This window comes from Platalea leucorodia (genome assembly GCF_965183815.1).
Source record: "Platalea leucorodia genome assembly, chromosome: 14".
In the NCBI taxonomy this organism is placed as follows: domain Eukaryota; kingdom Metazoa; phylum Chordata; class Aves; order Pelecaniformes; family Threskiornithidae; genus Platalea; species Platalea leucorodia.
This window is the reverse complement of record NC_138836.1, coordinates 995,087-1,018,669: the sequence shown is the minus strand read 5'-3', so window position 1 is coordinate 1,018,669 and position 23,583 is coordinate 995,087. Positions and strand designations below refer to the sequence as shown.

At 55.6% G+C, this 23,583-nt stretch overlaps 1 protein-coding gene across 2 annotated transcripts in view; it reads left to right on the top strand.

The window, feature by feature from the left end:
* Positions 1-23,583, top strand: part of MGAT5B (alpha-1,6-mannosylglycoprotein 6-beta-N-acetylglucosaminyltransferase B) — a gene marked incomplete at its 5' end in the record, with an annotated part of 70,485 nt that overhangs the window by 13,466 nt on the left and 33,436 nt on the right. For both annotated transcript variants that reach the window (XM_082326651.1, XM_082326650.1), the window contains 2 exons: positions 11,389-11,533; positions 23,066-23,178. In XM_082326651.1, the coding sequence (XP_082182777.1) occupies positions 11,389-11,533; positions 23,066-23,178 (258 nt within the window). The remainder of the gene's footprint in view (positions 1-11,388; positions 11,534-23,065; positions 23,179-23,583) is intronic.

Genomic DNA, 23,583 nt, shown 5'->3' with positions numbered 1-23,583 from the left:
TGAGCAGCCCGTGAGAGGGTTATGTTTTGATGTTGTCTGCTGAGCAGCTCTGGGTGATGGTCTGCAGCAGCTTGGAAGCAGCTTGTCAGGATCCGCTGCTTGAGCGTGTCTCGCCGGGCGGCACGGGCAGCGGCCGGGATGCTTGTCCAGGCGGAGGGATGGGGCCGTTCTCGCGATCTGAATCCAGAATTTGCTTATGCAAAACCCTCTCGAAAGGCAGCGGGAGTTTTCCCTCTTGATCCCGCTCTTCCCGCAGCGCCCGTGGGGCCGTGAGCCGGGGGGTTTCCCCAGGCCCCCGTGGGGAGGGCGTGGGCGAGCGGGTGCCTGTCGCCTCCCTGGCACCAGCTGGGACGTGCAGATCCTGCGCGTCCCCAACACTTCGCTTTGCTGCTGCTGCATCCAGAGCTGGGTTTGAGTCTCCTGGAGCCCGTGGGCCGCTGGAGGGGTGGCCCGTGGGGAAGAGCGAGCTGTACCGCTCTTCAGTGCCTGGGGCTCGTTGCAGCCTCGCTGCGTCCGTCTGTCCGATCCGCAGCCGCTCCAGGCAGCCTTGGGGCCGGAGCGGCCAGCTGATGCTGTAAGGCACCTGGTCGGTGCCAAGCCAAGCTGGCCGGTACTGGGAGCACCTCCTTGGCGAGGAGCTGTGCTGGGGAAGACGGGCTTTTGCTTCTTCCTCCCCCAGAAAAATGCTGGGGCGATGGGGCCGGCTCCGCAGCTTGCCCAGAGGTGCTGTGCTCTGCAGCTCCCTCCGCTCGGGACCGTTCTCTCTTCATGGTTGTCCAAGCGTCGGTGGGGGAAGGGGGTTAATGGAGATGCAAGGCAGAGCCCAGTGCAGGGCGAGGGCTTTCTGCCCCAAACACTGCCTGCCCCCGGCCCTGCTCCCTGCGGCTCCTGCCAGATGCTGGGTTGCTCCAGGGGCTCTTTTAAGCGGATAATGTTGCTCGCGGCAGCCATAACAACTTATTCTGCTCTTCCTTTTTAGTATGGGGAGGCTTCTTTAGTTATGGGTTAAAGTGGTGCTGTGTGCTGAAGAGTGGCTGTTGGCGATGGGGATGGGTGCTGCTGGGAGTGGCTGCGGGTGTCAGCTCCTCTGTCTCCTGGGAGCCCCCCTGCACCCCGGGCTGCAAGTGCCACTGGCTCTGCCCGGCCGTGGGGAGAGGCTGCTGCTGGTCGCACCGTGTTGCCCATGGGGATGTCTTTAATCTGCGTTTTTTTGGAGCAGACCAGTGCTTTGCTTGGGTGGAGAAAGTGGTTGATAAAAAGCACGTGTCCTTCTTCTGGCGTGCCCATGGGCCATCCCGCTTCGGTCCCGGCGCGCTGCATCCCCCGTCGGGTGGGTGAACGTGCACCGCGCTCCCATCCCCAACCCACGTTTGGAAAAGGAGTTTAAAGTGGAAGTGTAAAACTTTACTGCTCTTATTAAATGGCTATTGCAGGCAGGGAAACGAGTGCTGTTAAAATAAGGAGAATAAAGGGGTCCGTGGGGGCTGCCCGTGATGCCAGGGGTTGCAGCCCACTTCTGCGGGGTTGTGCTGGGGGAGTAAAATGCAGAGTGGTGCTTTGCAGGGCAAAGAGGGGTAATCGGAATTGGAAGGGCTGCCATAGTAGCGGTTAAGGCTTAATCCACCCTTGGGACACGTCTCTTACCGAAGAAGGGCCCATTTGATACAATCGCTGCTCAGAATTGGATGCCTGCAGGCTTAAAAAGACAAAAAAAATGCCACCAAACTTATTGGAAGATAGAAACGTGAATTCACGAGTCTGGTGGAGCAGAGATGAAGACCTCAGTGCGGCGACACGTGCTGGCCCCTTCCCTGCCGCTGCCGTGTCAGAGGGAGGCGCAGCGTCCCGCTGGCCCCGCTGCTCTGTTATCTCCGTACGCAGCGACTCCCAGGGAATGATTAAATCAATTAATTGATTTTCTATAGCTCATAAGGAAGTCAAATGGCATTTCCATCAACCTGTGATGAGCAAACACCCCACCATGGCCAGGAGGAATGTTAATGGCTCGTTATGCTTTTATTACCCCTTTTCACTCCTAAATCAAAATTCATCCTGAGCCGGGGAGGCAGCAGGTACTTCAGAAAATAAAACTAGCACAGTGGGAAACATAGCAGCCTCTCTAAAAGCTGAGTTTTCCCACTGATTTATTTGTTTCTCTGGCCTAAATGAGAGACCAGGGCACGGTTCAGCTTGGGCAGAGATTAGCTGAGGCTCGTCCCATGGCTCTGCCAATGCCCCCTGCTCCTGTGGGCTCGGCTCTGGGCTGCTGCCCTGCTCGGCTGCTGCTGGAAGGATCTGGCCGCCGGGCTTGGCGGAGGCTGATGGGTTTGGAGGAAAGGGATGATTTTTTCACCCCTGGAAGCAGAGTGGCAGGATGGCTGGCACTGTTTGGCCAGTATTTTTGGCTGAAGGAAAAATGGTAATCATTTTGGAGATGTTAAATTAGTGAGTTCTGCTGTTTCTGAAACATAACGTTTCGGGGCATCTGTAAATAAGGCTGCGGGCTCGAGCGCTGGTCGTGCGGAGCCAGAGGAGCGATGGCGGTGCCGAGCCTCCCGAAGCCTTCCTCCGGCTGTGCAAATGCCGGGTGGAATCCTTCCTCTGCCCGAGGCGCTGGGGCTGATTTCCTGCAACCCTTGGGGCGCTGGCTCCTGATAATACAATTTTCCTCAGGTCAGCAAGGGGGGCTGTTAGGAGAACAGCTAGTTGAGTTAAATGCCGATGCCCTTGGAGCAATGTCTCTCTTGTAAAGACCAAGAACTGAAACGAGGGTTGGTGATGGAGGGAGGTCCCCGGAGCCGCTCTGGGGCTGCCCCTCCACCGTGGGACGGGTCTGCGCTGCTCATTGCCTGGAGCTGGGGGGCCCGGCTGCAAAACCGGGGTCCAGCTTTGCTCCCGGAGCGACAGCACCCAGCCCGGCGTGGGCTGGAGCCGTGCCTGGGAGCCCCGGCGTCCTCTGGGCTTTGCTCCTGGCAACTGCCCTTGAGCGAGCCCTGCGCTGGAGCCCTTGTGTTTAGGAAGCAATTTAAAATCGATGTTAATCTTGTAGTTTGAAAGCCTTGCCTGCAGCGTGAGGTGTTTGGAGCACTGCAGAACAGCTTAAAATGCAATTTAAAATAGTGCTGGCTGGCAACAGAGGAGCAACTAAAAATACCCTGCTGCTGGTACTTTTTAAAAAAAAGTGGAAGGGGGAGGAGAAGGGGGGAAAAAGATGGGGTTAATTAAAAAAAAAAAAAAAAAGTAAAAAAAATAAAAGCTGAACTGCAGCTTGTGATGGGGTTGTGCATATTAGTCTTTGCTTCCCACGTCCCCCAGCCATCTCCTGGGGCTGCTGGGGAGAGGAGGAGACGACCGAGCTCGTTTTGCCTGGAGAGCGATGGCTTGTGCCAGGACTTGTGGGACCCTCCCCATGTCCCACAGGGAACATCAGGTCTCTGCTGTGTGTTTGGGGGGGTCAGGAGTAAGCAAAGTTGGGGGAAGAGCCCTGCGCTCTCCCTTGCGGCAATGAAACGCTCCTGTCTGTGAGTGTAAGTGTCCGTCTGTACTGCTCGGCTTCCTGCCTTTTCTTATTTATCTGGAAATAGGGAGCGAACGTGTGTCAGGGTGGAGACGGAGCTGCAGTCGGCTCTTGCGGGCCTTTCCTTTTGGGCAGGGGGAGCTGGTTGGGGTGGAGAAGCTGCCGGAGCCCCTCCTGCAGGCTCAGCTCGGGGTCCGCGGCCAGAGGGCTGCCCCGAGGGACGGAGCGAGACCCCAGACCCGGGGGTTGGTACGGGACGCTGGGCTGGCACCCCGCTCCGTGCTCCGTGCAGCAGCAGGCTGGACGAGGACTGGTGGGACCTTGGGTGGAGGCTGAAGTTTGCTCGGGACCTCTGTGGCCCCTCTCTAACCAACCACCTCCGTGAAACCGAGTGCGGCGTCGCCTTCCCGGGGGAGGACCTGCAGCGTGCTGGGGCGCGGGGCTGCAGAAGGGAAGCGGAGGTACGGCTCATCGCTCGTGAAGCCCTTGGCAGCGCGGGAGAGCGGAGCCCAGGGATGTGGCTTTGCCGTGGCTGTCCGGGAGCAGGGTGGGCAGAGCGGTGCCTGGCCGTAGGGGTGGCATGGCGCTTGTGGGAGCAATTTACAGGGCCGAATGGGGTTGCTTTCCATCTGCTGGTGCTGCTTCGGGCAGCATGCATGCCGCAGCACAGCCGGCCCTTGCTTTCAGCCAGGGAATTTCTGCAGCACATCGGTCCCCCCGCTGCGGTGTCTTGCCCCCCAGGTGCTGCCGACGTGTGGGGGGCTGTAGGAAAGCTGGGGGGTCTCTGGAGCCCACGGCAGGGTGGCAGTCGCTGCTATCGCACGGCAGAGCCCTGGGGCAGCTCCTGCCTGGCTCGGTCGTGACACGTGGCTGCCAGCCCCGCGGTGCCGGAGCCGGCGACGCGGGGTGTAGCGGGGCCTGACGGGCTCTGCCTGCCTATGAGTGCGGTGAGAGGGAGTGAAAACATCCCTGCGGCTGCACATGTGCCGCTGATTGCACAGCAGTGGACGAGGGGGGTGGATAAATCCAGGGGGTAGATGATAGCAGGCAGGCAGGACATAATCTACTTTACTAGCTGGTGACTTAAGGCTGCTTAATTTGGCTGATTACCAGGGAACCACTTTGTTGCCGGCCGTTTCCAGCGGCTCAGCAGCAGATCGATGGTGCAGCTGGAGCTGTACCGAAGCGTCCGCTTCACAGGCAGCCCCCAAGCTGCTTCGTGAGCACCTCTGGGTGCAAATCGCTGCTGCTGGCCTGGAGCTCCCTGGGCGGCTCTTGTGCTTTTTGCATTGGGGCACTGGCGAAGCAGGTCCATATTTTCTCTGCGTAACTTAAAGTAGTAAATCCACAGCAGTTTAATGGCGAATGTGGGTGGGTTTGCTGGAGGCAGCAACTGGCTGGGTGCCCATGCTGGTGAGTGGGCGCCCTCGAGGGGTGCAGCTGCCCAGCGGGACCTCGTCCGTCCCTGGAGCAGCTTCCCCCCAGGGTGGGTGCCGAAGGGATGGAGACGGGAGGCGGCTATCGCTGCCAGCCTGAGCCTGGCCTTGGGCTTTCTTGTTGCCAGTTAGTGCTGGGTCTCTGGGCTGTGATTGTAATGGATTATGTGTCAGCGTTAGCCGGAGCCCTTGGCTAGTTGGCTCTTTGGTCTTTTAATCTGCTTGAATCAAAATCAACAGTGAAAGTAAATAGAGGAGCATGGGAGGAGGAGAGAAGCGAAGGGCTGGTGCTTTGCTCCCCGGGAACCGGGGAGGTGCTGGGGTGGGTGCCCTCCCAGGAGGATGGGGTCCCCAGGACAGCCCCGGGGTACCAGCCACCCAGAGAGCCGGGCGGTGAGCTCTGGGTCCGGCTGCACCGCGGGGGGGTCCTCTGGCTTCTTCTCCAAGAAATCCTTCAAGAGTACATTGTCCTTTTGAGGGGTTTAAGTAGCCTGGAGTTGTCCTTTAAAGGAGAAAAACAAAGCAAAGCAAATGATGCTTTAGATTGAAATTAATTCAGCTGGTATTTTCAATGGACATAAGTAATATCTTGCATTCTCTGAGCAAATTCCCTTCTTGTACTGGAGCTTTCAGCTGTTGCGAGACAGCCAGGCAGGGATATGACTTATGCCTGAGAAGGGGGGGATCAACAACAAATCAGCCATGTTAGGAACAGCAAAGATATATCGTGGGGTTGGTTTTAAACGTCAGGGGGATGTTTCAGCGCCGCTCGCACTGTCTGTGATGTGGGTCGAGGCTGTGCCTCGTCTCCCCCGCCACGGTTGGGGCTCGGCTCTTGTGGCCGCTGGGTGAGGGAGGCTTTTGCTGCCCTTGAAACTGGAGTGGTTTTGGGGTGGAAAAGCTCCCTGTAAGCACGGGAGGTGGGATGCCACCTCTGCACCCGTGGGGTGGCACCGGGGTCCTGCACCCACTAGGAGGGAAACACAAGGGATGCATTGCACTGGGCGCCAGCGTGCAGCTCAAACACCGTTTCCCCCTACGTGTTTCTCTTTCCCCATCGTCTTGGCATGAAGCTGATGCTGAGCAGCGTGAGATCCCCCGAGCAGGATGGGGCCAAGCGCCTCAGGGACGGGGAGCTGTCATCTGGGTCCAGCAGCTACGCAGGGTAAGGAGGTTTGAATCAGTCCAAGTGGCCAAAGGGAATGTGCCCCCAAAATGCAAATTTTTTCTCCCAAAGGGTTTCAGCTCCTTTTGAAAACCTCAGCCCGAGCATCCCAGAGCCACACGCAAACCCGTGTGATGGGGTGACATGCCGTGCATTCCCTCCGTGCTTGTGAAGGGCAGGGTGGAGATGGCTCCCAGCGTGAGCAATGATGGGGCGGCATGGAGAGGATGCTCGGGATCCCAAAACGCGATGCCTGAGCAAGGAGACTCCTTCCCATCTGCTCCTTCCCCCGTGGCACAACCCGGGCTTGGCCAGCGCCACTCCACGCGTCTCCACTGGGCCCAGCCCCGCGCCGGGCTGCGCGGCAGGGAGTCCCCCGTGCCGTGGCAGTGCTGGCGATGCTCCGTGAAATGCTGCTTTCTCAGCTGCTCCCCCCTCCTGCGCCGTGGCCCCGAGGCGTCCGGCCTTGACCGTCGCCCTCGCAGCCAGGGCAGTCTGCACACGCAGCAGAACGCACCCGCGCGGCCGTCCTGGCTCCCGTCCCTGGGGGTTTCGGTGGCAGGTAACGGTACGGCAGGACGCCTGCCCGGGGATGTGTTCACTCCAAGAAGCGGAGGCAAGTGTATCATTAGTGAATTCCCCAGGGTTTGACCCATCCAAATTTGAGCATATTGGCTGTTGGCTGTTCCAATGGTTTTGCAGAGAAACTGTTTCTTTTTTTCACTAGACATCACCCTTAGGGGATGCTTTCTTTTTTTTCCCTGATTTCATCCAATTACTTAGCTGTATGCTCTTCTGAAGCACCATAAATAATTCTCCTCCCTCTGCTGTGTTTACCAGCATGTCTCATGAAATCCAGTAAGATATGATTGATTGCAATCATTATTTCCTAGTGCTGCTATGAAAACCTCTGTCAGGTTCGGTGATTGCCTTTAAAGAGTGGCTGCCACTCAGGAAAACTGTCAAAAACCTGTCATACTTTAGCAAACTCCAATTAATCTGTTGAGCAGTTTTACTTGTGTTTTCTTTCCCATCATTGCTGATTATCAAGGGTAATTAGAATATTTCTCCTTTATAATGAGCAGCTTGCTTTTTTTTAAAAAAAAAAGTGGCTTGCGGGACTATTTTACTGGGGTTTCATGCTATGGAGTTGGGTTTCGGTTTATCCCGTCTGCCTGCAATGCTGTTTGCAAGTCTCTTGGGGATCTTCATCACTGGCTTAAGGGGAGAACTGGGGGTGCCCCGAGTCCCCGTCGCCGGCCCGCGCTGCCAGGCAGCCGAGCAGCCGTGCGGTGGGTGCCTGGGTCCCCACCTCGGGTTAACAAATTAATCCCGGCTCTTGCATTTTTAAAAGAGTCGCTTCAGCACTTTTTCTCCTTTCTTTTGGTTTTAATGAGACACGCTTTCCAAGAGATGTAATAATCATTGCCAAAAATGTCAAATCGTTCTTGTTATCCTCCATAAGCTTCTGGAACAACAACAACAAAGACCAAGAACAGAAAAAGAGAGGTGTTGATGAGGAAGGGCTTCGACTTCATCTCCAAGAGGCAGCGGAGGGCTGGGGGAGATGTGCCCCGCGCCAGCTCTGCTTTCTGGCAGGGGGCCCAAAAAGATAACCCAGTGAAGGCTGAGATTTTGTTTTTATTACTATTTTCACTTGGGATTTGGAGTGGGTTTTTATTTCTTTATTGGAGAAGGAATATCTCTGCTCACTGTTGACAGCAAAGCCCAGAGCTTTGCTGTTGAAAAGCGTCCTGGAATCGCTGAAAACCAGCTGGGAAATTGGATGGTGGCAGCGGCAGGAGGGGAAATCCCAGTGAAGCCAGTCGGAGAGCCGGGCTGGCGCTGGGGGCTCGGCTTTGGGGCCAGGGCTTGCGGCTCCATTTGCTGCGGGCTTCCCTGGGATCCAGGGGGAAACGGTTTCATTCCCCAGTGGGAATATCCTCATCCCTCCTTAGCGATCTGGGAGCAGAGCCGTCTTGTCGGCTGTGCTTCTGCGGTGAGGACTCGGAGCAGACACCCTCGGCTGGATTGCCTGGGCTGCGGCTGTGGCCCGAGCAGCAGGAAATCTCCGTCTCCTGCTCCAGCTCAAGGAGGGCGATCCCCCCGGGCAGTGGGGACGCGGCGCTGAGCACCCCTGGGTGCCCAGCACGGACGTCAGCTCACTGCTGCCTGCTGGAAACATGGGCTCTGTGTCACTCCGTGCCTCAGTTTCCCTTGTCACCCTGCCCAGGGCAGGATTAGGTTCCGTTAGTGGGGCCGGCAAGGCTCCCGGGACCCATCCCAAACCCCTCAGGAAAGGGCTTTTCCCAAGTCTCTTCTGTGGGGACGAGCTCCATCCGTGTGTCTGAGTTTTTTAATCAGGCCAGAAGCTGTTTCTCTGCCCGGGCTTGGTGAGCAGCCATTTAAATTTCAAATGAGCTGCACCACTACACAGGCCTTCGTAATTAAATGAATGCAGCCTGGCTACAAATTGGGGCAACAGCCCAGCCCTGAGTGGCAAGGGCAGCAGCGACTCTCGCTCATCTCCATTGCCTTCCAGACATGATCCTTGCATCTTCCCAGTGAAACAGCATGGCCTGACACGCCCCCCCCCCAAAACCAAGCTGGGATCCAAATTCTTGGGCTGGGGATACCCCTCCGGCCATGGCAACGTGGTGGTTGTGTTGAAGCCCTTCTGGCCAGCTGTAGGGGCTGTAGCGGGTCCTTTTCCTGACCTCCAGCCTCACCTGCTGGCACAGGAGCGTGCAAGGATGCACCATCTCAGTCTCGCTCAAAAATTGAGTTCAAGGTCTAAGCTCTGACCTGCTGGCAGTGCCGGGATGTCGGAGCAGGAGCAGATCCTGAGCAGAAATCCCCGTGTGGGGGTGGTCCGTCCTGGAAGCTGCCTGGGGCAGGCAGGTGGTGGGTGCTGGGGGCTGTGAGCCGGGAGCACAGCCCAGCCGCGGTGGGGATGTCACCGGAGCCGGCTCAGTCCCGTGGGGAAAGAACTAATGTGGATTTTCTGACTTAAGTCCATCTCAGAGCTTTTCTGTTTTTCTTGGCTGTGTCTTTGCCCAGTTTGCTCAGCTGTGTTTGGGGAGGCCCCTGTACAGACTGAGCTCCAGGATCCAAGTTCCACTTTTTCCCCCCAGAGCATCTTTTAATTGCAAGTTCGTTAGCACTTCTGCCGTTTAATGGGACAGGCTGTGACCTGTGTCCCACCCAGGGGACTGGGAGGGGTTCCTGGTGGGACGGGCAAAGGTGGCTCCTGCGTTTCCAGACCCATCCAGGGAAGGCTGGAGCTGCACAGGACCACGGGCACCCACCGATTCAAACAGAAGTCACCGACTTCTTGCCATGGGAGTGCAGGCAGCGTTTGGGGAAGAGCCCGGTTTCAATCTCCGTGAATGGTTTTTGGTTTTGTTTTGTTTTTTTTTTTATTTGAGGAATTGCTTCTGCTCTCAATTTTTCTTCCATTTACTTAAATAGCATCAGGAAAAATAATGTGTTGCTGATAATCGCAGCCAAGCGTGGAAGAGAGCCTTTGGTGAGGTCTGGCTGGCCCGCTGTCAGCTTCTCGGAGGGGTTAACGGTTGGCTTGCAAGCCCGTGTTCACGTGCCGCGGGTCCGACAGCGACAGCAGCCGCAGCGATGCGATGCTTTCACAGTGCCCGCTGGGGTGAGAGCCTGGCAGGGGGGTGTTCGAATGGGGAAGCCCCTGGTTCCGCTGCGGTGCCGATGCAGCCCTCCTCCATCAGAGCTGCAGAACCGACCCCCGGCAGCCATGGCGCCAGCGCCGCAGCATCTGGAGCTGGAGTTAGTGGGTGATTTACTGGGGGAGTGGGGAGGGAGCCGAGGCTGCATCTCTGCAGCAGTGGGAGCTGTCACAGTGAGCCGGTTCCCACCACGGCCATACGCACTGCTCTCACCTGAATGCCAAAACCATCTAGACCTGGCATTCAGGCCTCTGCAGCTTGAGTCAGCTCCTGCGGTGAGGAGAAGCCTGTACTGAGGCTGTCGCCGGCACAGGGTGCCATTGGGATGCCCCACTCCATCCCACCGCTGGGGCTGAGCTGGGTGCAGGGTGCTGTGCCAGGGTGGGGGATGCGGGGATGCACCAGCACAGCCACCCGCTGGCTTTTCAAGACCTGGTTTTGCATCTGTTCAGAGATGCGTGAGATGTCCGTAAGTCCCGATCGCCACCCGGGGTGTCCAGCAGCCGCTCGCCTTCCCAGCGCCGCCCGCCCGGCTCCTGCTGCTCCCTAAATTAAATGTGTGCTGCCTCTTGAAAGGCACATATGAGTGGAATGGCGGAGATAAGCTAAACAGGAGAAGTTCAGGGGATTATGCACTGATTAAGTTATTACCAATGTGAAATGAGCCGCGCTGAGATGAAACAGGAGCTTTTTCTGTTCCCTGGCTTTGGGCTCGGGGCTGCCTGTCGCTAGGCAGCAGAGCAAACTGGGAGCCAGGAGCTCGTGTCTCCCCCGGCGCTTTCAGCACAGCGGCGAGTCGGTGCTGTGCAAGCCCGTAGGAAGTGGAGCGTTAAACGGGGCTGGGAATCGGGGGCTTTCCCTGCTGGGGGGGTTGCTGAGATGCAGCGTACCGGCAGTGTTTGAGACTGAGCTATTTCCAGTGATGGGGTGCCCACCCTATAGCAGATTTGGATAGAGAAGAAATTCTCTGCAACAGGAAAATCCGGTGCCGCTGGGAGGATGTATCGGGGGAGGACCACCTATTTGCTCCATTTCCCATGCTTTTCCTTAAGCATCCCCTGCGGGCTGCTTAGCAGGGTCAAAGGCAGGGTGCTGGGCTAGGTGGGTCTTGGAGAGTGAAAACAGAAGTGCAAAATGAAAGGCTGTTTGGTTAGTGTTTGAGAATAAAGTTGGTTTCCCGTAAGCGCTCAGGACAGACTGGATTGGGTGGACAAGTCAGGAGTTTATGCCTGGAGAGGCAGGTGAGGAGGCTGGATCCAGGAGTGCTGTAGCCGCTGGCTATCGGGAGCTGCAGCGGGCCAGATGGATTTGGGCACAGGCAGGGATTAGCCCATGCTCAGGCAGGACGATGTGTACGGGGCTGTGGGTCTGTTGGCAAAGCCAGGGAGGGGATGTCCAGGGGCAGCGGGGCACCAAGATGGTCCATAAACCACCGAGCCCATCAGCGGGGCTGGGGAGCGCAGGACCGCGGGCAGCTTTGGGGCTGAAGCCGTGGGGAGGGGGATTTTCTCGGTCCGACACGGCAGTGCCCAGCCCCTGACCGTGTCTCGCTTGCTCTTTGTGTGCCTGCAGTGATGGGTGCGCTGGAGTCCCGAGGGGTGCTGCGGCGAATGAGCGACATGCTGGAGATGCTGATGAAGAGGATGGACATCCTGGCCAGGCTGGAGAATAGCACTGACTTCCACAAAGGGGATGAAGCGCGATTCCCTCTGGACAGGTCAGTCGGCCGCGCCGATGCCCCGTGCAGACCCCGTGGAGCGGCGCCGGGCTCGGGGGGTTTGCAGGAGCAAAAAACCCCGATGTGCTCTGTGGTGTCGGGCTGAGCTGCTGCCTGGGGACGGTGGAGCCCACCCGGGCGTGGGGCTTGGGCGGATCTTTTGCAGGCTTACTGTTTGCCGTTTCTGGAAACCTTTTCTTTTGGGATTTCTGAAATTACTGTGAATTTTGGCGTTCCCTGTAGCACCTGTCCCAGCTGCTGGTGCTGCCGTGTGGGAGGGCGTCTGTTCACCACCGTGCTGTGGTGGAGCTGGCGGTGGGACTCACCGGTGGCTGGAGCAGTACCTGCTGTGTGGGCTGTGCTCCCTCTGCCATTAAATCCCGGAGCGCGCTCAGGCCGCTTTCTTTGTGCCCATATTCCTTGGGTAGCTGTGGAAGGGATCGTTGTTTGACATCCAAGGGTGGTATGTTCAGTCTTGGAGTCGAGCAAGGCTTAAAATGAAAGAGGAGGAAACTGTCGGCCCCCGAAACGCTCGCTGCGCAGAGCCGGCGTCCTGGCTCCCCGTGATGCATCCGTCCTGGCCAGCAGCTTGAGAGATGCCATCGGACCTTCCCGTTGTGACATGCTGATTTGATAAAGAGACATTTTTCTTTGCTTTGAGAGCCTTTAAACATTTATTAATACTAATTTGGCTGTCATGCCAAGGCCTGCAAGAATGGTAACTAAAGTGACTTGAACGTGGAGGGGCAGAGATGAAAAAACCGAGGGGGTGGTGCTTGGGACAAACTTTGCAATGCAAAAAAAAATGCCAGCGTAGATTTTGCTGAGGTGGAGTCAGAGGTGACACGTGAGCGGCGGGCGGCAGGGACGTGACATGCAACGGGCTCCTCTGCCCTGTGCCGTGCCACCGGAGCCGGTGCAGGAGCCGCGGTGCATCCCGGTGGCTCCCGCCTGGCATTCCCCCCTCTGCCTCCCGCTGCGGCCGTGCTCAACGGCCAGTGGGGGTTCCTGTGCCTCCCTGGTTCCATCTTTATTTCTATTTCTCCCCCTCGCTTTCCTTACAAGTCTCTTTTGTGCCTATAATGGAAAATAGAGTAAGTGAGCCTGTAATTAAAGGCTGTGCTGTGCTGTACTGCATGCACGCATGAATTAAAGCTGCACAGCAGCCTCAGAGTGCATGGTCTTGCCTTTTAAGTAACATAATTTCAGCCACCGAAAAATATAATTTACCTCAGTAATGGCAGGTGCTGGGGATTTTGTTGTTACGAGGTGTGCAAGGAGGACAACAGTAATCCCGGAGAGGAACGGACAGGACTATTACAGCCAGCGACTGGAAGGCGCTTGCTCACATTTGATGATTTTCTTGGCCAATCTCATGTTAAAAGAACCAGTAATTTCAGGTGATGGTAATTTCTGTACACCAGCAGCCAAGAGATAAACTTAAAAGCATTTAATGTGAACTGGCAGCAGTCGCTGCAGATGGGGATCTCGCGGTTCAGATCTGCCGTGTGGCTGGTGACTCCAGGGCCGTCGCTTGGAGAGACCAGAGAGGATGGGAGCTGATGGACGCAGCACATCAAACAGCCTCGGGTTTTGCGTATGTGCTGAGATGGGCTTGAGTGGTTAAGATTACAGATGTCTTAATTTTCAGGAATAGAAAGTCAGGGACAACTAGTTTATCACCTTTTGCTCCTTTTAAATTACCCCTTAAATGCATTCAAGTCCCTTTGCTTGATCCTGCATCAAGACTGGTCTGTGTCATCTCCTTGTTCTCACCCTGCCTCTGAAGGTCGGGACTTGGCCATGGGGCAGAGCATCTCCAGATGAAGCAACCATCGTGGGGGGTGTTTCTTGTGGATGGATTTTTGCTGTGATGGTCTGTAACGATGCACCGTCAGCATTTGCAAACACTCGTGAAGCGTTTCCCAAGTGCTCCCCTCCTTCCCTGCAGCCCCGGCTTTGGCTGAGGTCTGTGGTCAGAGGAGACGTGTTGGAAGTGTTACAGCTGTGCTGGGTCTCGTGGGTTTGAGCGGCTCTGTCTCTGCTGCCAGGCATGCTCCCTCATCCGCTTGTCCTAGTCCCTGTCCTCTTTTGCGGGGTGCACAAGGCAGCTGGAAGGGTGCAGAGCCAATGCACCCCATCTGCTGCCCTGCTCCGAGCAGAGCCCGGCTCTAGGCTGACCCCGCTGCTCTGATGGATGCTCTCCAGAGCGGCCGGGAGCATCCTGGGGGGCATCGAACAGCGCCTGGTGCAAAGCCTGGGCTGAGCCCTCACGGAGCTGGGGAGAGGCGTGCTGAGGTCCCTGTCCCTTGGGGGTAACCGGCTGCAGCCCCGGGGACTCCTTGTGCCGAGGGGGAACGGGCACCACCAACCGCACTGGGACCGAGTGCTGTCTCCTGAACCCAGCTCGGCGCCGGTGCTGCGGAGACGCCCTGGTGCTGTGCAGTATTAGGAGCCCCGGACTCCACCAAGGGTTTGTTTCCACCTTCCCTCCCTGCCTCTCTCTCTTTGATCACCAGTGACCGATTGAAGCTGTCAGCGAAAGATAATACAATTAAAGGGTGCTAATTTCAAAGGGATTTTATTCTTTAAAGCGTCTCTGGTTAGCACGGCGGCCGCCTTCATCTCCTTCCCTGCTCAGCGAAGCCATGAGCATAGGCTTTGCAATTCCACCTGCGCAAAAGTGGATTAATTCTTGTTTTTACAAAGCGCTCTCCTGCTTAACGCTGGACCTCCGATGAAATCGGGAGGGCTTGGGTTTGCCAAGCCCAAATGAAGAGGTGAAGGCTTTGGTGGGCTTTATGGATTAGCCCCATAATTCATCACTCGCAGCCCCCATGAGGGTTGCCGCTCTGGCAGAGGGCAGGGGTGGCTTTCCCACTTGGAAAATACAAGGAGGAATTTAAATATACAGGGCGTAATTAATGACCTGCCTTGGAAAGCCTCTCAGCTGCCAGGGCAGGCAGCTTTATGCTGCTGAAAGTCACTCCAAGATCTTTCTTGCTCCATAGGTGCTGTCTGATTGAATACTCTAGAGGTGCCTGTCTGCGCAGCCCCCAGCCTCTTGCAATGCTTTAGATAAAACTCCTGGAAGACCCAAATGTCCAACGTCCTCCTTAGAAGAGCTGCCCAGGGGTTTTGTGGGATGTCACGCTGGGGTAAGGGGACACAGGCTGCACCCGTGAACTGGCTTGCTGTGCCCCCAGGCGCTGCTGGATCCCTTCTCCAGCCCTCCCCGGCTCCCCCCTGCCCGCACCCTGCCCGCACCCTGCCCGTGCTGGGAAGGTAAGCGATGGGTTCCCTAACGAGGGCGAGCAGCCTGCCAGTCAGCTGCAGAAAAATCAATACCACTGTTAATTGAAAGCAACCCTCGTAAATCATCAGAGGGGAAGGAAATGAGAAGTACTTATGGAAGCCTCCTGGAGAGCTGTTTACTGGGCAAGGGAAATATTAGTTTGCAGTGGAAGTGTTGGTCCCCCGCTGGAAAGCGCTTGGGAGGGAAGGAGGGGCTGTGAAGCGGCTCACCCAAGCCGGCACCGTAACCTGACAGCTCTGGGGCTCGGAGCAGCCCTTTGCTGGGGCCGGGCTGCCCCCGACCTGCCCCGTGCCTGGCACTGGGGTCCGCAGCGTCCCCGGTTGTCCCTCTCCCCCACATAGTGGTTAGCCTGCAAAGGGTGTTATTTGCTAACGACTGATTCATCTTCAAGCTTAATTACTGCCAAGGCTCGGTTAATTTCCACACGCTTTAAGTATTTGTTCTTGTAATCATTACATGACTCCATATTCCCCCAGTAATTAAAAGTCGCACAATATGACACTAAATGGGTGATGTTCCTGCATCCTGCCAGCCTGGCTCTATTAATTCCTGCATTGTCGCTGTTGATAAGCTGGCTTTAGAGAAATCGCTGCCAGATGCCACGGTCCCCTGCTATCCAGGTGAGCCCGGAGCGGTCTTTGACCCCTCCGTGCATCGCCTCCTCGGCGCGCTGTGGGGCTCAGCGAGGGCGCCTGCAAGGTGAGGCTGGTGCTGTGTGGAGTGAAAGCTGTCCAGAGCGGGCAGAGCCCCGAAGCAGCCTGCGGGGAAGGTAAGACCTGTCCTGCGATCCAGCCCGGCTCTGCTGGATTGTAGTTTTGCCGAGCAGAGCTCGGCCGCGGGAGCAGCATCTTCTCTTTGATGCTACCGGGGAGGGGGGACTGGGAGGGGTACGGCTGGCAGGGGACCCTGGCAGCCAGCGCCGCGGGAGCCTTCCTCCCCAGTGCTCTCCTTCCTCACGGGTCCTGCAACCTCTTTCATCCTGGCAGAGGCAGCGAGTTGTTTCTTGCCACTCCTGAGGACGGCTGCAGCCCGGTCCTGGATGCTTTTGGTGTTAGCTTGGAGGGGATAGGCACAGCGCAGGGGGTCGTGAGGACCCCTCACTTCTGGGGTCCCCATCAGGGTCAGGGGAGGAGATGCACAGGGACATTCATGCCTGGCAGCTGAGCTAAATTGCTTTTCTCTCTAAGGCCAAGCGGGGAGGTGGCTGTGGACCACTAGCAGGGCGGCCGGGGGAGCAGGATCCATCCACGTGCCCCCACCTTGCCCGAGGGGCTCTGGGCACGTTGGGAGGGACCCGCAGCCGGAGGGCGATGGGCATCGCCAGCGCAGTGGGCGTATAGGCGCCCGTGTGTGCGCAGGTCACTCGCAGCCTCCCCTCCTGCTCCCAGGCTTGTGCCTCCCCCAGCACCTCCAGCTCAATTTGCTGAACCTAATTCTGCAATAGACTTTGCTTTCTGTTTATTTTGTGCCTTTCCAGCCCAAAACATTGATATGCCAGGGGCTGCTTTGTCACAAGGCTTTGCAAATGAGGCTTCTTGATGCATTAACATGCGGAGGCAAAGTGCTGTTGCTGGCGTTTTTGTGCCGGGTTGGTTGTGTTGTCTCGGGCAGTTTGCGGAGCAAAAGCCCTCGGTACCCGGTGCCCGGGGGCAGGCAGAGCCCAGGGCTTCGGGGGGCTGCTGATGGTGCTGGGGGGGGCAGGAGCATGGCACCAGGGTGCCTTTGCCCAGGCTCTGTGTCTAATTTACCCTAGAAGGAAAATCAGATCCCGTTAACCCTCCATCAGATGTCCCTGATTTGGGAGCCGCCGGGAGCAAGCGGCCCCCTCCGGAGGGACGGGCTTGGGGGCTTCCCCGCTGAGGGGCATGGGTGCGACGGAGGGGGTGTCTGCGGAGGCTGTCGTGCCGATGGTGGACACGCAGGCTGCCAGAATAACCCTTCCAAAATGGAGTGTGCCCATGAAACACCCAGCTGGCAAAGAAAATGCGAGGCTGAGGGCTGTAGAAAAGCACGGGCTCAGGAGAGCATCTTGTCCAGGGGATCCCCTGCCTCGTGGTCAAAACCGGGTATTTTTGGTCTCATTTTTTGGCACGCCCCTCTTAGTTGAGGCTGCCGAGGCTGGCAATGTCTTCACAGCTCCCCGAAGGGAGTTTCTCGCAGCCTGCATCAGGCTACTCAAGCACATAGGCAAATATGTCTGATTTATGGCCCAATCAAGTGAAGATTAACATACATCAAAGTGACGATCCCGTAACCCTTCTGTCCGTGGCCCTTTGTGTTCATGTAAATAAAACCCGCTGCTGCCCGGGCATTTGGCTTGGCTCGGTGCTGCTCTGGGAGTCAGGAGGAAAGCAAAGGTTTGGGCTTGTAGCTTCGGCTTCGTGTTCTGCTTGGGAAGGATCTCAGAGCACTTTGTAGCACTCATAAAATATCTTAATGATCTTGGTTATACCTGGCTGGCAAGTTGTCCCTATGTTGGTGAGATGTTGACTTTGATTGGAAAGTTGTTTTTCATCATTCTTTTCATGAAATTCATTGCCAGCTCGCTAAAATGGGAGCATCCTCCCCTGGGGTGTGCAGCTGCGGGGTTTGGGCTAGCTCGGGGTCTGCTCCTCTAAATGCATTTGCCTGAGAAACGTCACGCACAGTAAACTGACATTAAAATAAATGGAAGTACTTTAGTGAGGAAAATGCTCGGGCGTTTATTACACGATTTATTTCGTAACTTGGAGTTGGAGGGGTTTGGGCAGGGCTCTGCCCCTCCGTCACCTGATGTTTGCTTCGGATGAGTTTCCAGGGAGTGCTCCCGTCCCGAAGCGCGTTCTCTGGAATATTTGCCCGGGATGAATTCCCAACGGGCGCAAACACGGCCAGAGTGAGCTCAGGTCTTTATTCAGGCGTTTGTGGAGGGGAGACCGGGCTGTTTGTCTGAGCCCTGAGATGTAATGGAAAAGATTGCGGTATACAGAGATGCCAGAAATTGTATTGGAAGCATACACTGTTGTGGGATTTTTAAAATATCTTTCTTTATTTTTAAATTTTTATCCAGTTGACTGGCTGGAGCTGCCTGTGAAGCATAAACCCACTTATCAGTGGCGTGGGCCTTCTCATACGCGGCCCTCGGGGAGGTTGCCGAGGCGGGTGCAGCACCCCGTCCTCGTTCGATGTCAGGAAAGGCTGCGAGGAGCTGAACGACCTGGCAGGGCCCGCGCTGGGGGTAGCAAAGCAGCAGGGCCCATGCCTCGGCTCCAGCACTTTTTTTTTCCCCCTAATGTTGCTATAAATTTCTGCCAAGCTGGTAGCAACCAGGGCTTTGGGCTTTTGCTCTGCTTGCTGGGGTCTGAGCCCTTCCCAAGCGGAGCAGGGCACGGGACGCTCCCCGCACTCCCGGGGGGCTCGGCTGCTCTCCTGCCTGCCCACCGCTGCACGGACCGCGAGCTCAAACCAAGCCAAGGCTGTTTATCCAGGCTCAGGGTGATAGCTCCAACAGCGGAGTTACGAGGATGAAAACCAAGATTACAAGCCAAACACAAAGCGTGGAGCTGAGCCTGATGAGCGGGGCGCCTGCCCGGCCACCGCTGCCTCTCCTGCTACACCCCGCCTTGGGAGCACCGGTGTCAGGGGCCCGTGACCCAGGTTTTGGGGAGACCATCAGCCGCCCGGTGTCTGTGTTCCTGTCCTTGCTCTCTCCCCCGTGGGCAGCCCTGGCTCCCGGACTTTCGGGTGCAGGCCACCTCGGAGAGGATGCAGAGATGCGCAGAAGGGCGTGGATCCCCGAAAAAAGTTTTGCCTCCAGCATGGATGAGGTTTACTTGGATCCTCTTATGCCAGAGGAGCGAAGCTTGTAATTGCTCCATCTTCTTGGAGATTTAAATCACCTTTTTTCAGTTATCCAGTGCTTCGATGAGGGCTTTTCCCCACGTCCCTGGGGACCCCTCAGCTTTCCTTGGTTTGTCCCCACCGGCTGTTGGGCGACTCCGAGCTCATCCCACCGGGGTGGGTGGGGAGAGGAGCCTGAGCCTGCGGGGTGCCCTGCCGGAGATGCCGTAGGGGTTCGTCTCTCCAGGAGATACCCCGGCTATTTTAACAGGCACCACCTTGAATGCTGCAGCCAGGAGGACGGGAAGGCCCTGTTCCCCTTGCTGGGAAGGGTTATCCATCAGTGCCCCTCCCGGGATTTTGGTTCCCTGTCCTGGAGAGCGAGGCTGTCCTGGGGCTGGATGTCAGGGGGTGATTTGTGTCCCCGGAGCGGGGAAGCAGCGAGAGCCCGGCCCCAGGCACCCGTCCCAGCTGCTTTCTGCTCTGCTTTGGGTCTTTGGGCACAAAAAAACCCCAAACCTTTAAAGAGGCAAATGGCAGTGCCGACATTGTAATGAGCAAGCTGAAATCCTTTGGTAAACTGCTCTGTGCGAATGCTGCGCTTGTTGATGTATTATTTTCAAAACATCTGCTTTTCTCCATCTGTATTGGTCTTCCCAAAGTCACTGCTCTCACCAGTTAATAGCAAGAAATATCGGATGAGCAAGCAAATATGTTTAGGGCTTGTATTATGAAGACAACACACAAATAGAAAGAGATTCATCTTTTCATAATGCCACTTTTATAAAAGGCAATAAAAATACAGTGGCTTGTAAAGGGATAAAGAGGCTGAATCTGAGCTGCTGCTGCAGGGTTGGGGACAAGAGACAAAGTGAAGGGAACCAAATTAATGCATGAAAAAGTAAAGGAAAACTCAACCTCCAGCTATATTATATGGCAAATGATCTGCCAGTGGGGAAAGATACATCTTAATAGCAGTTCTTGAAACGAGATGAATACTGTATACAGTGCATTATAAGGCATAGTGTGATCTGAATCTTAATCAACATGGGGAAATATAAATCTGAAAATAATAAAGATGAAATCAATATTGATAGTTAGAAGTAAAAGTACTGTATTTGCTGTAGTAAACGGTTTTAAGGTCCCAGGGAAAAATTTGTTCGAGAAAACCCATAGTAATTTACTATAGTTTCAATAGCTGGCACAGCCCCAGCGCATTTTGGTGGCATTTATATTGTTGCTATAGAAAAATTTAAAAAGCAACAAGGAAAAAAAAAAAAGCCCATCGCTGCTCCCAGTGCAGTGGTAGTGCTGGAAGCGAGTTGTTCTTTCTGCTGGGCTGGCAGAGCCGTGCTGGCACCCCGGCTGGGCCGGAGACACGCGGCGGGATGGCCCCCTTCTGCTTAGCGTCACTGAGCAGAATAAGCCGCTCACCTTGTCCTTCCCAGTGTCTCCAGTTACTAAGAATAAGGCATCAAATTCCGACGAGCTACAGAAAACCTTTTTGCATTTAAGGTTTTGCTTTCAATGTCTTATTTTCTTGTCCTCTGCCCAGGTGACAAATCAGTGTAATGATAGGTGATGCAGCTTACGCTTAACCTTCTTGTCATCTCTTTAATACGTTAAATGAAATTTGCTGCTCAAGTGATAGCCTTGCTGCCCAGCAGATAAAAACACCGAGGCGGCTGACTCAGTGCTGCCCGTGCCAGCGCTAACAGCGAGGCCCATCAGTGCTCCCGACGTGGCAGCACGGCTCTTTACCCCAAGCATGAAATCCCTGACGCAAAGCTTTGGGGATCTGGCAAAAACTGGTTTGACAAATAAGGGTGATGAGCGTGCAGGCGGAGGGAGATTGGAGCCTGGTTGCTTGTTTTGGACGGAGGTTTTCTGCAGTTTTTCCGTTGTCTTAACACATGCCAAGAGCCACGGTGGACACTGAACCATGCGTCACTTTTCAGTAACCCTCTGCGTTTTGGGGAAAGCCTCACAGAGCCCATGCAACACAACTGTCTTGTTTGCGCGACCTGGAAGCGCTGTCCGGGTGTGATGATCAAACGTACGTTTTACATCAAAGGGCTCCGAGTTGAAATCTTTGTGTTTGGGGAGCAGCTGTAGCTTACAGGAGCTGGGCAGGCTGGCATAGATGCTGGGCCAGATCCATCACCTGGTAGAAACCACTGCTGTGGCTGGAGCTCCGGCGGGACGTAGGCTGGCTGTGAGGCTGGGCCTGGAAGAAAGCCGTTTATTTAGGATAACGATCCTGATTTTTGTTTGAACATGTTTGTGGGTGCCCAGTGCTCAGCCCTGGCTGAGCTGAGGTCTGGAAGTCATCAGAGAGGAGATGGGTACTGAGGTTGCTGTTGACTTTTGGGTTTCACCTAGTGACTTGGGTGTTTGGGAGCCGGTTCGGACCCAAGTGAGAACTGGGATAGCTTCTGGGAGAAGGTAGAAGTTGGATCGTGGGCTGATTTGGTGCTCTGAAGCACGGGAGCAGGGCTGCCATGGCTGTACTCATCCTCTCTCCTTTCCGTGAGCAGTGGAGAAACCTGAGGAGCATCTCCACCGAGCTGACGTCCCTCTCCTATTGCTGGAGCAGGGGGTTGGGCTCGCTGGCTCTAAATGCACTGCATCCTTGGGATGTTTGCTCCTAAACTGCCCCTCCCAGCTTCTCCCTGTTTACTGAGTGCACGTGCATCACCTGAGCGGCCCGAGGGCTGCTTGCCGGTGGAAAAAGGGTTGCAGAAACAGGGGGGCTGAGGACTTTCAGGGCTGGCTGAGCTGTGCAGCCCTCAGACCAGGAGCGTGTTATCTCCTCGGAGCCGTGCTTGTAAGCAGAGCTCATCGCAGGTCATTTTTCTGCCTGTATTTTATCAGACCCTCATGAGCAACCTCCCTGTTGCAGCTGGCAGGAGACCTGGGGTTTATTTTTTGCAAAAGGTTGAAAGTTACTTGGGGGCAATGGTGTCCTCTGCATTTAATTATTATTTCTTAAAAGCTTAAGATATGTGGCTCCCTGTGGAGGCATGCAGGTTGAGTATTGATGGTCATAAACCATGCCAGAAGGAAAAATGTGGGCTGCTCACTGCTAGCGAATGGACTTTAAATCAACAACCGAAGCAGTATCGGTTCATAAAAACAGGATTTTTTTAGCCTTGAGGATAGAGGTACTTTAAATCCCAGCCTTCGGGTTCACTGATCTGCTGGAGAACAAACATAAAACTTCACTGAGAAGGACCTGACATCAGCACATATTTTCTGTGCCAAGAGTATTCAAGGTAGCCCTTTTGGTTTTGCTCACTGCTTATGACATTTCCTTGTATTATAATGATCTTGGCGGCAGCAGGAGGAAAAACTTATGACCCAGATGCTGCAGAACGGGAAGTTATTTACTGCGATAGCCGCGCTTACCGAGACGTGGTGGTTGTTCGTGGTGGAAGTGGCAGGCAAGGCGCTGGAGGTGGAGAGCTTGCTCCTCGTCAAGCCTGGCGGGGCACCGCCGCTGATGGATTGAGTTCTCTTGCCCTTTTATATATTACACCAGGTTTTAATTGACACCCGGCCTCTTTACAGTGCTCTGTCACTCCGTCTGCACAATGTGTTATGTAGATGAGTTTAATGGTGCTGTTTACCCAGGACGGTATTGATTGCGAGGTTTAATTCGCTAGACGGCATATGCGGCTATTCAAACCGGTGGAATCTGATCTCGAGCCTCGGTGGGAAGGTGCCTGCGGGCTTTGCGGGGGCTGCGACACCCAGCTCGACCCTGGCTCCCGCTGTGCTGCCCACGCTCACCCCGGCCCCCCGGCCCTGCACAGCCCTCCCCGCTGCTCCTCGCTGGGGAACCTGGAAAGCCGCTCGCTAAGCCTGTGGTGGGCAGGCTGGCTCGGGCCATCCGTGTGCCCCGCGTGTTTTGCATCTGTCTGCAGTCTGCTCCAGGCCCACAAGCTTCCTCAGCTTCCCTCCAGTTTTGCCTTCCTTTCTCTGTATTATTGGGTTTTTTTCTCCCTTTTTTTTCCCAGCACAGCTTCCTACATGCATTGCAAGGCCAATAATCACAGCAGAGGATTTTCAAACATAGCACATCTGAAATAAGAAAAGCAATTTTTTCCAGCCTATTTAATATTCCCCCACCTAAAATGCACAGATGTATCCATGTTTATCAGCACAGTGCGAAAAATGGCAGAATGCCGATTTACACAGGTTTTTAATCAAACCTCTTGGAAGGCAATGAGCTCTTTGCCCCGTACACGCTGGACCAGGCATTGCCATATTGCATCCTGGAGCTAAGTTTAACCTGCTGGCAGCTTCCAAGGACGGCAAGTTTGCTGTAGGCACCCCGGGGTGCCACCACTGGGAGACACCCAGTTTTCAGGGTCTATTTGGTTTTTTTTCCCCAGGTTCCAGCCAGCAGCCGGGTTGATGGAGAGGATCCAAGCTATAGCTCAAAACGTCTCGGATATTGCAATAAAAGTCGATCAGATTCTCCGGAACAGCCTCCTGAACGGGAAAGGTCAGTGTCCCCAGCGGTCCCCATGCTCCAAACCTCCTGCCTGTTGGGCAGTTGCAGGAGGGAGGTCCAGCCAAGCCTAGCATGAAAGGGTTGGTAAAAATGCAGGGGAATGGATGCTGAGCTGAGGTTGCCCAGCTCGCTCCTGTCTGCAGGGCTAAGCAGGGCACCTGAAGCTCTTCAGCAGACCTAGGGCTGCTTGCATCCAACTCTGTGCGGATGCGGCACGTGGTCAGACCATTTCTGTGAGGGAAAGGAGGTCCTGAGTGTGGTTTGAGCCTTCTCGGAGGTTTCCAGGGCTCTCACCTTGCTATGACAGCCAGGAAGAGGAGGCTGCATAGGGAACCCCCCTCCGTGGCCTCTGACAGCAGTAATCTTCTAAAAGCATTGCCTCGCTTGGCCCAGGAG